Raw genomic sequence first — 19,050 nt, 5'->3', positions numbered from 1 at the left:
CTGAAGAATCACTCTGCACAGTTGTTGGTGCTAGGAATCTATCTGCACTTCCTAACAGCCCAGCGTGTCATGAAAATTCTAGACTTCATGAGTTTAGACCTACTGACGGTCTGGAACTGGCTAAAATTATAGATTCCATGAAACTGAAGTCATCTGCAGGACTGGACGAAATCGTCAAGTTCTGCAAAGAAGAACTGTTGTGCCCTCTCATGCACCTTACCAATCTGTCACTTTCTCAAGGGATATTTCCTACACAACTGAAAACAGCTAAGGTCTTCCCCCTGCACAAGCGCGGAAAAAAGAATGAAATGAAGAATTACCGACCCATTTCCATGATCCCCACCTTCTCCAAAATTATCGAAAGGGTGGTGTTGGCAAGACTCTTCCAGCATCTAAACGCAAATAGCCTACTTACGAAGAGCCAACATGGGTTTGTGAAGGAGAGATCAACTGTGACAGGGCTTGTGGAACTGATGGAGGCAATCATCGACAATCTTGAAGAGGGAAAAAATGTCACTGGAATCTTCATGGACCTAAGCAAAGCGTTCGACTGCTTGGGCCATGAACTTATTCTTGCAAAGTTGAACTCCCTGGGAATCTGTGGTAGAGCCCATCACTGGTTTGCCAGTTACTTAGAGGACAGGTCTCAGATAGTTGAAATTACTAACGGCTACAAAGGAGAAACCTGCAGAGGCCGATCCTCTCCACTCAATGTTTCAAAGGGTGTGCCGCAGGATTCAGTCTTGGACCAGTGATTTTTATAACGTTCACGAACGACTTCCCCTCGTGCATCAGACCCTTTGGGGAATGCTTCATGTATGCTGACGATACTGTCATCCTATCATCTGACAGATCCGAGGAGAGTCTCGAGATTGACTCCTTTGTTGCAGTTAATGTGGCGGTCGACTACTGCAACAATAACGACCTGGTCTTCAATGAAAAAAAAAAAAAAAAACAGTGCAGCTTGTATTTGGTCACAAGAATAAAGAGATTGCTGTTTTGCCAAGTCTCCGGACCATGAACCACATCAAGCATTTGGGAGTTACCATTGATGTCGATCTTTCTTGGCAGGACCACGTCGACATCCTCTGCAGGAAGCTGAGCAGCGCCTTATTCGCCCTGTGAAGAACCCTGGCAGTCAGTTCAATGGAGTCAGCAAGAATTGCTTACCACGCCCTCTTTGAGAGCCATATGAACTATGGTATTGCCTTGTGGGGTGGCTCATCTGGCACAAATCTAGAGAGAGTGCTGCTTCTTCAAAAGAAAGCAATTGGACTCATGGCTGGCTTGGGAATGCGAGACAGTTGCAGGACAGCGTTCCGAGATTTGGGAATTTTAACGGTGGTTTTGAGCTATTTCCTGGCTGCAGTAATGTCTGCATGCTCAAGAGGCGTACGTAGACACGCTGAAGTCCATCGCCATAACATTCGCTTTGCCATGGATTTCCACCTTCCTTCACACCATTCTGCGCTCTTTGAAAAGCGACCAGCATACAGCGGAGCCAAGTTTTTCAATGTTCTACCCAAAGAACTGAAGAGCCTAGATTACCCTAAGATAAAGTCTCCTCTCAGGAAGTGGCTGTCACAACGACCCTTCTACTCTGTAAATGAGTTCATCTCTTGAAGAGACTGGGATATTTTGTGTTAACTCATAACTAAACTATCTTTGTTTTGTTTATTTTCAATGACGATTAATGACATTTTGCACATTGACGCCTGTCAAATCTTAATGATTTTGAATAAAGACTTCTCTCTCTCTCTCTCTCTCTCTCTCTCTCTCTCTCTCTCTCTCTCTCTCACACACAAAATAGATCCATAAGCTCAAATTCAATCTATTCAACTAAAATAAACACAACCATATCAATAATGCGAACATAGTGTCTAATAAATACACCACAGTCGACTTTCACTTACTGTAAGAGAAAAAAATCATAATATAAACAAAAAAATTATAATATAATAAAAATTAGATATAAGTAATACTATTTACAATTCACCACAAACTTGTATATATATTATGACTACAGATTATCATGTGAGATTTAATAGAATATATCATTGTTTTGTAAAAAGGTACCTAATGTTCTGAATGTTTTAAAGAATAGTATTGCGTAACGAAATAAAAGTTATATTTTATCCTTTTATTACAGAGAAAATGCAGAGAGAATAATTCATTTGTAGTATTTAATATCTTCCAGTGGTAATGCATACTTTCTTAATAATATAAAAGAAAGTACTTTTATATTATATTTTATATAAATATAAAAGTAGCTCTTGAATATGTTTTCTTTTAACACTATTAGTCAAAGTGAACAAACAATACAAGTTTAAATTTAATTCTACTAGAAAAAAGTATTAATTTCAATAGTATTCAAATGCACATTATTGGTATAATTTTATATAAAATAGTTTAAAACTATCTTCACTATGAGCAATTGGCTTGACATTCATGATTCCACTCACCACTTTACAATTGATTTTAAAACATGAATCTACTATTAAAAAAAATTGTCCGTGGTTTAACAAAATATAAACTCTAAAATTAAAAGTTTTGTTATAAAAATGTATTTAAATTCTAAGAGTAAACTGTTTTTAGACAGTAGGATATATATATATGAGTAAGACCTCCCCTTACTTGCCTATTAAATCAAGATGTTTATGTTATAACAAATTGAAACATAAATGGAACATTCTTTTCTAGTGTCATATACTGACATTTTAATTCAATTTTCTTAAATGTTGAATTGTTTATATTAATGTAATATAATATAATTTTACAAAAAAACAGTATTTGGTTTAAATTTGGATTGTAAATAAATAAGTTGGGTATAACAAATAATAAATACTTAATTTGCTTTCAACATACAAAAATAACTTCACTTTCTGTTATGGCAATCTCTTAATGAGTGTTTGGAAATATTCAAATCAGTTCAAAAGTTAAAAGGGGGGACCTTTTACCCACCCTGTATTTTACAAGAGCATAATGTTAATATCAGATTTTTAACCTGAACATTGCCTAGTCTCCCACATCTGAACTTAATTTTCAATGGAAATGTTCACAAAAATCACATTCAAACCTATTAGACACATATACTGTTATACTGTTAATTCATCCCTTAAGTTAAATTTTAAAATACTTAGCATGGAACTGCCAGGTAAAAGCAATAAAATAAAAAACAATCTTAAATAATTCTGATAAATAAATGATATTGTACTTTACTAATTTGCAAGGTAGTTTTAGTATGCCATCAGTCCCAAATGTTGACTAACTATCTCAAGAAAGGTTATAAACAGATTTTTAAACAATGGAGAAAAAATGTTTTGTTGGGTCAAGGATGATAAATAAAGAATAAAACTTGTATGTTTTAGTAAGTAATTTTGTGATTTTTAACTTTCATAAATATGATTCAACTTGTATTTAATTCATTGTAATGCTGAATATACTATTTAATATAAAAGTTAGCTTTATTCAGCTATCTTAAAATGAAGTTATAAAGCCTTGTTATGTTGCTGAAGCGCATCATGTCAAACTTTTTAAAATCAGATAACTGATGATGAATTTAAAAGATTTTATTAGACACCCTGTATCCCTTTGGTAAGTGAAGCAAATTGTAGACCTATCTCTGCACTCAATCTTATCTCATTGCTTCAGGATGGATTACCCTTAAACCACTGAAGCCATTTAAACCATATACGTATTGTCTCCTGCCTTGTAAATATCATGTACTAATTTGACCTATTTTCCGATAAGTTTCATCACACCAGCAGATCACAAACTGTGATGTAAGGTCAAAGTATTATTTTATGGTGTTTGTTTTTTGATAGATGCGGCATCAAGCTTCTGTGACTCAAAGTTTGGTCAGTGTCATCTTGCTTAGCTGTTTAACAAATATTTAGATTGTATATAGCATATAGTTTAGAAACACGTAAGTATTCAACAATCCAAATGTTTTTGTATAGCTTGTACTAAAACCTTGAGTTGGAGTGGTACAATAATTTAAAGATTTGAGTTAAGTATCAGCAGTAGGAGTTTATTACAAGAAGTCAAAACCTAACATAGTCGATGACAGCAAACAGTAAGTCGGTATTTGAATCTTATTACAAATACTCAGTATAGTGATGATTTTCTAACGCTCAGAGCCATTTCCGGAGAACATAAATATAATTTACTCTATCCCTATTTACTATTGATGTTTTGCTTACATTCAGCCATTTCCTGTAATAAAAATTACAATTTACTCCGTGTATATCTACTAGTGATGATTTGCTTTCGCACAGCCATTCTATTTAATTTCTATAAGTTCTATTTATATTCTCCAGAAATGGTTGAGCTTAAGCAACTAATTGTATCAAAAAGTTGAATTTTATTTCCTATGTCACTGTACAAAGTTTAATGTTAGCTAATGTTGTTCAAAAGCCAAAAGTAAAAAAGAAACAATAAATAATCTACATTTAAACATAAATCAATAATCAGGAAGCAATAAATCAACAAATAATGTACATACAGTTGAAGCCTTAATTTCACTTAGAACCGGTAACAAGATAAAATAGTAAATACTATAGATTCATGGAAAATCAAAAAATAGCTGGTTATGATGATTTATTTGTCCGTTTCAGTATTGAAGAAAGCAAAACATGACTTAAAAGATGTTCTGGCACAATTTATAAATTATTATTTTATAAAAGGTTCTTTTCCAAATCTTAAAAAAAATTGTTAAGTTCATAACCCGACAGAAAAACTATCCATAAAAACTCTGACAGAGACTTCTAGCCACATGACAACTTTTCAGGCAATAGAGTTGACAAGGGGAATCAGTCAAACCCCGACAGAAAAACTGGCCTTAAAAACTCTGACAGAGACTTCTAGCCACATGACAACTTTTCAGGCAACAGGGTTGACAGGGGGAACCAGTCAAACCCCAACAGAAAAACTGTCTCTAACAAATGTGGAAAAAGATTTTATCCACACGACAATTTTACAGGCAATAAGGCTGACTAACTCATTGACTGAAGACACTTACTCAAAGGAGAACCCCTCTCCTCCGAGTGATCATGAATATTATGACGTCGTAGTTGTTGAGGCTCAGGTTCATCACCCTGCTCCAGCATTGAAGCGTAATAATAAACACTGAGGAGAAATGGATTCCAGGAAATTGGAGCACAGTGTCGCTGCATTTACAAAAACTTTCATTCATTTAGAAGGGAGTGTAAGCCTCCTTCCTCAGCCATTAAGTTAAGAAAAGGGCAGTCACTCAAGGACTTCTTTAGAGAAACATTAACATTGTGAAGACAGCTGCCTCCTGGACCAATAGCTCTAATCAAATAACTACTAAAAAAGCTTTTCAGATCCAGCATAAAGAATCAAGCTGCATTTCACGCGCCTACAAACTCAAAGACACGAAATGATATTCAACACCAGAATTCATCACTGAGAATTTATACTTAAGAGAAGAACAACTGAGACAGGTTGTGAAACCTCAGCAACAGTGAAATAATGATCCGTCATTTCTGCTTTAATTACACCGCATTTTACATCTTTCGTGGTACGTGAGTCGACAAAAATATGATCAATGCAGGTACTTGTATTTGTGGTGACACGAGTGGGTGCGTTAATACCACAGACATAGCCCGCGCCGTAGAGCACGTCCAAGTAACGTTGAGACGTTGGGTTATGTGTGTCTGAACTGCGGCAGAATACATCAGTTTACGTCACATATCAGACAGTGTGTCCTGGTATCACAATACGACTCCAGATTAACAATAAATAGTTCAAGGTCAAGATCAGGTGATGGGCTGCGGTACACAGCCAGGATACTGTGCCGGCCACTACCAGTTACTATATCTATTTTAATGCTAGTTGCCCCGTGTAAACTAACTTCCTCACTCATTCAGATTTTCCCTTACATACACAATCACTCCATCATTCTGATTCCTACGCATTTTGTTAACTAAAATAACGTACCCATGCATTCGCTCAAACACGCTACTTTCATCAATCCAAGTCTCCGTTAGAACTATAATATAAATTTCTGGTTATAACTGTGTAATATTAACATGAGCTCATCAATATGCTTGTTGTAACTACGAATATTACAATAAAGTATTGTCATTAGGTTATCAGAAGTACTGGAAACATCATCATTTTTGAAAAACCAAAAGGAATTTATTCCCTCGAATAATTCAATATTAATCGTAAAAGAGCCAATTTCTTCGATAAGGTTTGGATCCACTAGAAAAAGTGGATGCACACCTAAAACCTAAAAAAACACACAATGTTTACAGTAATACTTAAAACTAAAAATGAGTTGACTCATATAAAAGATGTGTAAACGTGATAGTACAACCATATATAAAACTGAATTTAATATAATACACTAAGTATGTGCCTTATATTCATTTAACTTATATCATTAAACATTATGTACCACAATGGAGGTTTTGTAAAAATGTAACTTTTACAGATTAATTATTATTTCATTGGAGCTTGAAAAATGCATTTTCAATAAAATGTATTTGTGTCAAGATTGTGATTAAATTAAAAAAAACAACTATTGACAATAAGTGAAGATTTTCATTAAATTAAAAATATAAACTATTAACTTATCATTTGAGTGAGTTGATTAGTCTACGGATCAATGTACAAGATAATCGATTCCAAAAAAAAAATAATGCAGAACCTAGAACCATAATGCAATTTTAAGAGTAGTTAAATGAAAAATGTTGTTTCCTGTACTAAAATTTAAACAAAAATACAAAACAGTGTACAGATAGTACATAATCAATGTAGGATTGAAAGCAAACAATTTCTCAATATACTGTATTGTACAAAGTAACTAAATAGGGGAATTCTTTCAGCATAAATTAAAATAGCGAATAATAACCAATAAATCTACAGGTAAAGAATAGTATTAACATGTAATGAAAATTAAAATAAAATTGTTAAAATGGAAAATGGTTATACTACAATGACATATTGAAAAAGATCTTTCGTGGGCAAAAAACGAAACCCTTGCATATCAGATCAAACATTTGTTATAATGTATGATAGCAGTGTATTACTGAGTGACTAATATCCTATTATATATTATAGTTAATTGAAATATAATTATCTTTAAATTACTCATACAACATTTATGACTACATGTTTATGTAATTATACTTTACAAAAAAATATATTAGTAAAACTTACATTGACTTATTAGTGTCAACAATTGATGCTATCACAAGCCTTTTGGATGCGATCGTGGAGGGTTTTGAGGGTCGGGAGCACACAGTTGGTGTATTTCTCGATCTTTCGAAGGCCTTTGATCATGTTTACCATGCTAATCTTTTGCGAAAACTGGAATCGTATGGGTTTACGTGGTGTGCCACTGAAGTGGTTGAAATCGTATCTCAGTGACAGATATCAGTTTGTAGAAATTTCCAATGTTTAGTCACAGAGAGTTCCTTTGAATCAGGGGGTCCCCCAGGGATCTATCCTTGGACCTGTAGTGTTCCTAGTTTATGTGAAGGATCTTGGACTATCAATTCAGAATGGAAAGATAGTCCAATATGCGGATGACACGACTCTCTGCGTCAGAGCAAAATCAAATACCGCTCTGGAAATAGAAACTTTTGTTGAACTGAATTCTTGTATTCAGTATTTCTTGGACTTAAATCTTAAAACAAATAATACAAAAACGAATTATATAAGTTTTTGTCTCCGTCAACAAGTTAACGAAATTCGACCCATTGCCATGGTAGAGGACACCCTTTTAGAAGAAGTGGAATCCACTCGATTTTTAGGAATATATCTCGATAGAGGATTAACTTGGACCGATCATGTTGAGCATGTAAGTGCAAAGGTTGCTTCAGGCGTTTTTGTCTTGAGGAATTTGGCACAGGTTTGCTCTTTTTACGTTCTAAGGATGGCCTATTTTGGCCTTTTATATCCCCATTTGACCTACGGCATACGCCTTTGGGTGGATGTGCCAGGATCAACAGAGTTTTCAGGCTTCAGAAAAAAGTCATTAGAGTCATGTGCAAATTGAATCCTAGAGAGTCGTGCCGCGATGCTTTCAGGGAGCTTGGTTTTCTGACTCTACCCTGCCTCTATATCTTGGATGTAGCTCTGTATTGCCGATTCCGATGTAAGTTAGTGCGTGGCAGGGACGTCCACAGGTATGATACTAGAGGGGGGGACAGCTACAGGATGCAACATCATAGAACACTGGCATCTGAACAACTTCCTTCATAAGCTTGTGTCAGATTTATTAATAATCTTCCTGAGAGGACATAAAATGTCAACAACCCAACCCTGTTTAAAGCTCGATTAAAGGACCTTTTAGTGTCTGAAGTGTTTTACTCTGTAGGTGAGTTCATGTTACGCCGCTGAGACCACTAATTTTTCGTAACTCAGTACCGATACTGAAGCCATGTATGAATTAGAGGGAGAATGTAATTTAATGTATGTATGCGAGCAGTGAATGAGTCTTAGAATAGCAAACTGCAGGATTTTTAGCTTTATTTATTGATGTTTGCAAATACAATGTAAAATTGTTTAAAAGCAATAATAAAAATATGATTGATTGACAATTTTAATGGTCTTTAGTAGTTCATACTGATGGAAATGTTGCATACAGCCAACGTGTTAGTGGACACGTTGATACAGATTGGCAAACCGTAATATTGATAAATAAGTATTTTTGGGTATTTCAGTATATTTGATCATTTATTATTTACCCTCGGTGGAAGATTATTTAACCTGTAACCTTGTAGACTGTAAAATTGTGCGCCCCGCAGTGACTCTAAAACGTTACAAGATAACAATAATCAATCAATATTGTCATGCCAGATACAATAAAGATGAGCCACAACGTGGAACTGAGGCTTATGATACATTGTTCAAAGTTAAAGGCGTTCTGAACATTTTAGAATCCTTCAAAACATTTTATAAACCTGGTTGTGATCTTGCGGTCCAAGAGGCTATGGTCAGATTCAAAGGATGTTTGTTTTACAAAGAATAGAAGTTAAAGAGACAGACAAAATGGTGACCGTAGGTTTGGTCAATATCTTTTAGTAGAACTGGCTATTAGGCGGAGAGGTTTACTGAGGAAAAATATTGCAACGAAATGAAAGACTTTTACTAGGTAAGCAGGTTGTGTTGACAACCATTTTGGGGTTAGTTTACCTAGTAGAATATTGACTGTCTTAGATGATAAAAAGATTAAAAAATGAATAAAAGAAATAATTTATACTTAGCTGTCACTGAAAAAAGGTAAACATCATGAATGTGCTACAATTAAGTTTATAGAATAAAGAGTTTTTTTTTATTAGTTCGAAGTTGATTTGACAACATTCCCAATAGATTTTAATTGATTTCCAACAGATTTGATATTGATTACAAGCAGATTTACATTTATTTACTTCAGATTTTTCAGTCACCAGTAATATTTAGATTTCTAATAATACTGCTTAGAAGTACACAGCATGTGTTAGATTAATTGATATAATATTAGAGTACCTGTATAATATTAAACATACATATATATATATATATGTGTGTGTGTGCTCTCAAGGGAAAACTTTAGTAATAGAATATAATATTAGAGTACCTGTATAATATTAAACATAATATACTGTTTGTAATATATAATGACCACACACACACACACACACACACACACACACACACACACACACACACACACACACACACACACACACACACACACACACACACACACACACACACACACGCACGCACGCACGCACGCACGCACGCACGCACGCACGCACGCACGCACGCACGCACGCACGCACGCACGCACGCACGCACGCACGCACGCACGCACGCACGCACGCACGCACACACGCACGCACGCACGCACGCACACGCACGCACGCACGCACGCACGCACACACACACACACACACACACACACACACACACACACAAAATATATATATGTGCTCTCAAGGGAAAACTTTAGTAATAGAATTGGTAACAAGGGAACAGTAGAGGGGGGAGCGAACTCAGCTAAGGTTGTTCAACTAGCACTGATTCACTCACTCATACGTTGACGGCAAGGCGGGACGCGCGGACTAATGCTATAGTTCAAATAAATAGTCAATCTTATCGGTGATGGCATAGAGTTGTATAACGTTATCAGTGACAGTATTGAAACATTTACAGTGATTTTGAGTTTTTCGAAAAGTGTTGCGTACCTAGATAGAATGCATTTTGAACAACCTTTGGACTTGTTAACTCCAGAAGTATTCAACCAAGACTTCGGCTATGTTGAAGGTTAGTGTGTAATATGAGTAACAATCCAATTAGTAACACCAATTTTTATTGTTTTTTCTTATTACTCAAGTAATTATAGTATATCTTACAGGAGGTGTCTGAAAACTAATCTGATCTGATCTGAACCAAGTTCGTGAATTATAAATAAATCAGAGAAATACCACCAATTGTAATTATTATTGTGTATTTTTGTATTGGAGGTGGGAAATATCGTTATTTTGTGATATTAAGATGTGCCTAATACGGTATTGAGTTGCATAATGCTATAGCAACCAGTTATTTTGTCCCAGTAACGAAATCAAATCAGCCTACCTTCAAACTTGCCTGTTATAGTTATCGTGTACTGTTATCGATTGCGCCGCTATTTTGACTGTTGTATAACCATTTTCCAATAAAAATAAACGATCATGGCAATACTATTTTGTTTTAGATTTATAATTGATTTCTAATATGTGGTTAAGTACTATTTTATTCTTTTCTTAAACTATACATTTAACTGTAGCAACTATAATTATACTATAGTAAAATGTTTAAGTACTAAAGAAAGCAATTAATACGTTGAAAATTATTTAGTTTATAAAACTACATATGTCCATTATTATTTAAAATTTCCTAAATTTTACTTTCGCCAATTTTATATTCAGTCTTCTATTATTCTTTTTCTGTTCAACTCTACAAGCCAATACTGTTCAATTGATGATAAAGTAAGATAATTTAGTTTATAATGCTCATAAAAGTGGACCTTAAAACAGTTTTTCACTATTAATCACTATGCTGAACCTCCTTCTCCAAATGCAACAACACTCACGGTTTCTGTTCTTAAAATGTAAAAGACTGAAATGTGACTCACATGTCCTTTACTCGATTAAAACATCAGTCTATCTGTTGTATTAATTATGTGAAAATAGGACTATTGACCAAAGGATTCAAAATATTCACCATACATTTTCTCGGTAGAGTTTCCAAAGTGTATTTCTTCAACATCTTTCTTGAGCAACACTATTTTTTCTCTCCCTTAATGCGTCAAAATATCTGCTGGTAATCTTAAAGAAGTCTTAATGTCTTTTGGACTTTCTAGATAAATAGGCCATATAACTTTTATATACAATTGCCCCTTATTCAAATAGTGCATATAGTCTTTTCATATTTAAGGTGTTATGTCCTGAGGTTGCAGAATTAAATTAAATTCATGTTTTTTTATTCCTGCAGGTTTGCCGAAATGAATGTAAAATGATAGCCAAAAGAATGTTTTCATATTTAGAATATGAGGCCTTCCTTCTACATCGACTTTTGCTTTCATTGTTATATAGTTCCTTTTCCCGTTTATAAAACTGAAATAAAATTTGGGACAAGTTTTGTGCAATGGGAGCTACTGTGACATACTTGTATGGTATGTTCCAGGCATTTACTTAGACCTTGCACCAGTTCCACAAAATAATACTGGTTGTAGCTATCTCAAGTATACTATTAACATTATTATAAACACTGTCCAAACGTTAATGACCCCCCGTAATCTCAAGACTGTGTGATATGTTCCAGGCATTTACTTAGACCTTGCACCAGTTCCACAAAAGAATACTGGTTGTAGCTATCGCAAGTATACTATTAACATTATTATAAACACTGTCCAAACGTTAATGACCCCCCGTAATCTCAAGACTGTGTGATATGTTCCAGGCATTTACTTAGACCTTGCACCAGTTCCACAAAAGAATACTGGTTGTAGCTATCTTAAATATACTATTAACATTATTATAAACACTGTCCAAACGTTAATGACCCCCCTAATCGCAAGACTGTGTGATATGTTCCAGGCATTTACTTAGACCTTGCACCAGTTCCACAAAAGAATACTGGTTGTAGCTATCGCAAGTATACTATTAACATTATTATAAACACTGTCCAAACGTTAATGACCCCCCGTAATCTCAAGACTGTGTGATATGTTCCAGGCATTTACTTAGACCTTGCAGCAGTTCCACAAAAGAATACTGGTTGTAGCTATCTCAAGTATACTATTAACATTATTATAAACACTGTCCAAACGTTAATGACCCCCCTAATCTCAAGACTGTGTGATATGTTCCAGGCATTTACTTAGACCTTGCAGCAGTTCCACAAAAGAATACTGGTTGTAGCTATCGCAAGTATACTATTAACATTGTTATAAACACTGTCCAAACGTTAATGACCCCCTAATCGCAAGACTGTGTGATATGTTCCAGGCATTTACTTAGACCTTGCACCAGTTCCACAAAAGAATACTGGTTGTAGCTATCTCAAGTATACTATTAACTTTATATAAACACTGTCCAAACGTTAATGACCCCCTAACCTTAAGACTGTGTGATATGTTCCAGGCACTTACCTCGATCATGCCGGGGCTGCATTATACCCTAGATCACTGGTTGAGGCTATTTCAAATGACCTGTGTACTAACCTGTACATGAACCCACATTCAAGTAATCATTCTGTTGATGTTATAAATAATGTTCGAAATAGGTAAGCTCATTCCCACCTAACTTTTGTTTCCTCAAAAGCTTATATTTTATCTTTAATAACAATTAAGCAAGTTTAAATTCATGTCTAGAAAAGAATTTTTTATCAATGAAACGTTTTATTATAAATGCTTTTGAAAGTAGAGGTAATTCATAATTTGTATAGAAACATTTTTTTTTTCATTAAATAAAAAAGAAACATAGAAAAAATCCACAATATTTGTTGTCCTATGTGTGTACTAGAAACGTACTAGCAAAATAAAAACCTTTTCAGTTAATTGACCACAAACACATTCCTTTCTTCAAATTTGTAATATGTTTAGCTCTTAATCCTAAAAAAAAAAAACACAGGAAACAGGTAAGTTTCAGAAAAGCCACCAGTAGATAAACGGGCTGACAGTAATGCATCCGGCCTTCAGCTCAGGCTGCCCTTCCTGGCGGCGACTACGTAAAGCATCCCGATTGTACTGATCAATAAAGTATACATTTTCACGACCACTGATACTCGAGAGTTAACTATATTACAAAGTCAATAGAAAAGTACTGGTACTCAATTAGGAAAAGATCCAAAAATTATACAGCAATGAAAAATAGTTGAAACCTAGAATACAAACAACCCAGAGTTTTCAACATTTTATGGTTTTTTTTACTTTTACCCAGCACAGCTTGTTACTGTTGTTACATTTTATTAGTTGCGAGTTTAAAACTGTTTAGTTCAATTAGTATTTTTAAAGTTCTTTTCTTAAAAGTTTGTATGAATACGATAGTTGTTTCAAATTGGCCATATTATTTTTCAGCTCATCAAATTGTCTTTAAAAGGAAAGTGGTTCAATCCTAAATAAAATTTAAATATTATTAATTTTTTTATGGTTTTATTTAGTTGTTTTTAGTTTGGAATTATAAAATATATTATTCATGTTCTAATTACGGAAGTACGTCTAAATGTAGTACACAGAATATATCAAGTAATTTTAATTAAATATAGACAAGCTATAGACAAAATAAATAACTAAAAACTGATCAGTTCAAAATCAGGCTTTCTTTAGTCTTATGTCTAAAATCTTTTAATAAAAAGTTATGTTTCTTGAAATTGGTCTTGTTCTTCAACTCATAATTTTCTTTGAGTAAAAATAATCCAGCCTAAATAAAAATACAAAATATTTATATATTTATTTATATTATTAGTTTATTTATGTTTAGTTCGAAATTATAAAACATTACTTTTTCATTTTGTTTGTTTATAGTAATGCATGTAAAACGGAAATACAAATGATGGGCTCAGTACTGTATGAAAATATACAAAACAAAAAAGAGATTTTCATTCTTGATTCATTGATATGTAGCTCTAATAATTTTAAAGAAATAATATCAATATGCAAACTTATTACGCAGCAAAGAAATATTGCTTCTACATACCTTTCGTTAAAAAGACTCACAGCAGTAATTATTGTGACACAATTTTCGGCGAAACGCGTAACGATATATCGTTGCAGAACACCCAAAGGGTTAAGAGATATATTGTGGGAAATAAATAATAAAACACTAACAAAATAACTTTATAAGCTACACAGTGTTTTTATAATAGTTGAATGAGGCACAAGTAAACAAATAAATAACTCGTAAATATGTAATTTAGATAAAATTAGGGTATTTTGGTATTTTACTTAGACCACTATGTCCCTATCTACTACTTGTTATACGTTATATAAATAGGTTTATATTAGGTTGTCATAAATATGTTAGTAGTTAAAGTTAAATTTAACCTTTACGAGCGCTTATAGGATATGACCTTGAATTATGGTACTATCTCGAGGGATGTTTTTCTTTTACTGCTGAAAGTGCGGGTTGGCGCAAAAAAGTCTGACGGCGGAAAATTTGGACGATCTGGGACATGATCTGATTTCGGGGTATTACCGATGAGAAATGCTTCTGGTAATAAGTTCAGGCTTATGTCTAGAAAAGAAAATGTATTTTTATAAATGGAATGTTTTATTATGAATACTTATTAAAGTAGCGATAATTCCTATTTATCTGAGTTATACTAATTCCTATTAATAACAGCCTTTCAATTGGTATATACGCTGAACGTTTTCGAAAGGGGCTATTTTCTGTAAAGTTCTGTAATGATAGCCACTATGCGGCATCAAGCAAAATATGATAAACAGGCTGTGATAATATAATGCACGTTTAAGATGATTATCTGAAATTTGGTACGCATTTTTGAAAGTTTTACTATATTAAACTCCATTTGAAAATACGTATCAGCTTGGAAATATGTTTGCCATTAGTAAAAAATGTTTCATGCCGGTCATTTCCTGCCCAGCACAAGAAGATGAGTTGTGCTCAATGATCAAATTATCTTTTGTAGAAAGTATTTTTCTTGTTAGTTCAGTTGGGAGCAGGGCTTGGTTTGCAGATTCAGAACCATTGTTTCCTTTCATCAGACAGTGTTGGCATGTTGCTGCTAACATTTACAAACTAGATGATGTAATCTAAGATCTACTGGATTATCAGCACGGTGTTTCTATAGTCAGCTGTTTATTTTTCATGTTGTGTTACTACGTTTTTTCAACTTATGTAGTCGATTTCTGTGAAATGCCTTATTTATTGTTTTTAAAAATTAAAAAGTAAAGTAAAGTAAAGTAAAAAAAAATTAAATGGTTTATACAAAATTGATTTAGATTTAACATCTGATCTTTAACAGGTAATTTGTTTTGGTGAGAGTAGAAGTTTAATAAAATAGATGTGGTACATTATTATCTCTATCGTAACTCAAAGATGCATTTAAATATGTGACTAAGCTATGGCAGAATGTATTTAATTTGGTATAATAAAAAATTAAATATAAATAAGGATAAAAAGATTATACCTGAAAAAAACATTTTCTACACGGAGGATCACACGTTTGTTAATAAAATGATATGTATAAACTACATTAAATTACTAAAAGGATCAATTGCTTTCACTATTTATTTACAAAATAAGGTTTGTTGTCTACATAAAACAAATTTGGGATCTTTACGGTTAATTCACTACCACTACTTTTAGTTTAGGTTGCATACGGTTAGCTAAAAACAGATTTATAAAACACATAATTTTAGCCAACACTTGTATATAAACACCAAGTAAGCGGGGCTAGAATTCAGGTTGAAAGGTTTTCACAGTTATCTACTGATTTCACTATGTCTAGTAGGAGACATGAACTGTAAGATATGACGTACCATAGTTTCAAACAGATCTTCAGGGCCATGGCGTTTACACCACAGCTACTCATTTAAGCTGTGTAACATTGGTCTGCATGTGACCCACTGCTTTCCTTACGTACTTTTATCCTACCCCATGAACATTTGATTCTGTTGGCATGAGCGTGTAGGATCCACAAAATCCAGTGAATGATTAACGTCGTGTGCTGATAGTTATCGTGAAGGCTACGATTGAGCGCCACTCATCAGTAATTACTGTTATAAGGTCCCAACATGTCTATTAGTAAATGGGAAACAATGTGCGAGCTTATTTCAGGAACAGGAGCTAAGAAAAATTCTTTAGTTTCACCATAGATACCTCCTAAAAACCATTTATTTGGCAAAAAACAACCGTACCTTTGATATATTTACGTTTTGTGAAGAAACTTTCATTTTGAAAATACTTTTCTTCAGGTTATTAAAGAAAACAAGGATTCTGATCAAATTATACAAATGTTTTGCATGCCATTTTTGAACTATTCTTTTAATTTGGCCGAGTTTTTGACAAGATGAAGTACAATACATGTTCGGTTTTATAAGAATCATTATTTTATGCTACACAATTTTTAAATGGTTACAAGTTCTAGAGAAATCATCTTATCATTAACGTTTAAACATTGATATGCACTTTAATAATTATAATTATAAATATTTACAGAAAATGTATATGTATGTAGCAAAATTAAATTAAAGAAAATTTGTTTAGTGACATCTCTTAATGTGCAATGTACAGCAAAACAATGGTTACACAATTGAAATTGTATTAGTTAAAAGATTTTAACAGAACTATTAAAAATATTTCTTATGACTTGGCAAAAATAGGTTTCCCTTTAAAAAAACTTAATAATTTCCAATAAGTCGTAGGACAGCCCAATCGTTTGATTTCCAATTTTTATTTAAAGCTACCAAAAAGGGCAGACCTACTTCCTATGTCCCACGCCCTCAAATATCGCTGGACTTCTGGTCTGTTGGCGAAAGCAGGGGGGTAATTTCGTTGGTACCCCTGTCTCGGCAACCCTTGGGCCGCCTGGGGCGCAAGGTACCAGGGCCACCTATTTTAGCACTGTTATTCATTATGGTAAATTCACAAACCTCGCGCCTCATGTATATCTTCCAGTTAACTATTTTGTGGGTTATCCTCACAAAGCCTATACACATTATAGGCGCACACAGTTGTCCAAATGTTTATTTCTAAATAATATCGGATGATGTAAAATTCTACGTATTTGTAAAATATCTCACTGCTCGCTCATTTGTATCATATCGACTTGTTAATTTAAGCATATTCATGATTATTCTGTCTATACAATGCACAGTCGTTGAGAACGTTCGATCGCACAGAACGTTATTACCAGTAAATGATAAGATAAGTATTCCGAGCAACCGAGCGTGCAGACCATTGTTCTCATTAAGCGTAAAGATAAGGTTACTGGAATTAGTCATTTCATTCCAGGTATACGAGAGTGGCCGTTAAACATTTGTGGAATACATTTCAAAACAGTCCTCATATTTACAGCTATTTGCAAGCTTATACAAAAAGACTACTCTAAACATTATTAAAGGGATTACAGTAAAATATTTATTTTATAAATGTTAGGATTTAAGGAACAATCGTAAACGTTTAGCCTATATTATTTCACAAGAGATAAATGATTTTTTGCAATTAGTTTCATTTAAAATTAAGTGTTTAATCACAATTGTTAAATTTTTAAGCAATTTAAGATATGTAAAATATTCTCGCTATATTAAAAATATAAATATTCTTGTTTTTTAGGAATGTTATCTGATTTTTTCTTTTAGATCTATTTTATAAAAACTTTACCTAGAATAAGAGTAAAGTGATGTAGAAATATTGTAAGGCTTGTAATATTTTTGATACTACCCTCAGTCTATTTTTTATTTAGTATGTAGTGCGAAAGGCTATACCCGAGTCCTTGGGAGAGTAATAGTTGAGATGTTAACACTCGATCGTTTATTACTCTTAATATGTTATGTTAAGCTATGTGACTACAACATGCATGAATATGTATCAAAATTGGCAATTATTATTCCACCCAACGAGTTGCACACAGTCTAGGCCATAGTACTTTTTACTTGTATACAATGTCAAGATATAGGTCATTTTGTGATCCATTTGTCGTTGAAAGTATTTGTCCAATTTAAATTCACAGGAACATTCAATTTGTGAAAGACAAGGTTTAAAGTATTATACAAGAACAAATTTAAACCTATTCAGCATACAATGTTTGTATCCCTTAATTTCCCTCAAAACACGATTTTAGATTATCAGATACAACAGAAGTTGAACCGAGAAGCTACTAGGTAGCACGATCTCCTTACCATAGTAAAACTTGATCGTGAATATCTGGGAGTACTTGATACCGAATTTTAGGATTTTAGTGGGTCTGCTTAGTAACAGCGTCTTAGCTTTAGTAACACTTGATCGTGAATATCTGGGAGAACTTGATACTGAATTTTAGGATTTTAGTGGATCTGCCTGGTAACAGCGTCATAGCTTTAGTAACACTTGATCGTGAATATCTGGGAGAACTTGATACTGAATTTTAGGATTTTAGTGGGTCTGCCTGGTAACAGCGTCATAGCTTTAGTAACACTTGATCGTGAATATCTGGGAGTACTTGATACTGAATTTTAGGATTTTAGTGGGTCTGCCTGGTAACAGCGTCTTAGCTTTAGTAACACTTGATCGTGAATATCTGGGAGGACTTGATACTGAATTTTAGGATTTTAGTGGGTCTGCCTGGTAACAGCGTCTTAGCTTTAGTAACACTTGATAATGAACATTTAGTATATGGGGGTACTTGATAATGAAATTTTAGGTTTATTGGAACTGCTTTATTAAGTTTGGTTTCTGTTCATATTTTCACACAATGAATAAATTAATACATACTGCTAAAACATATTCACTTGAGTATGTTAAAAAAAATGTTCACTAATTGAATTTTCTTCATTGGACATAATTAACTACCAGCTCAACCTAAAAATACATAAAATGAGGAGATTCC

The 19,050-nt window shown here is 33.6% G+C and overlaps 1 protein-coding gene across 1 annotated transcript in view; it reads left to right on the top strand.

The window, feature by feature from the left end:
* Positions 1-10,214: 10,214 nt before the first annotated feature.
* Positions 10,215-19,050, top strand: part of LOC124369543 (molybdenum cofactor sulfurase) — a 30,872-nt gene continuing 22,036 nt past the window's right edge. Inside the window, exons 1-2 of the mRNA XM_046827568.1 lie at positions 10,215-10,284; positions 12,645-12,746. Of these exons, the coding sequence (XP_046683524.1) occupies positions 10,215-10,284; positions 12,645-12,746 (172 nt within the window). The remainder of the gene's footprint in view (positions 10,285-12,644; positions 12,747-19,050) is intronic.

This window comes from Homalodisca vitripennis, chromosome X, assembly GCF_021130785.1.
Source record: "Homalodisca vitripennis isolate AUS2020 chromosome X, UT_GWSS_2.1, whole genome shotgun sequence".
Taxonomy (NCBI): Eukaryota; Metazoa; Arthropoda; class Insecta; order Hemiptera; family Cicadellidae; genus Homalodisca; species Homalodisca vitripennis.
The sequence above is the reverse complement of the archived record's forward strand: the minus strand, read 5'-3'. Positions and strand labels throughout refer to the sequence as shown.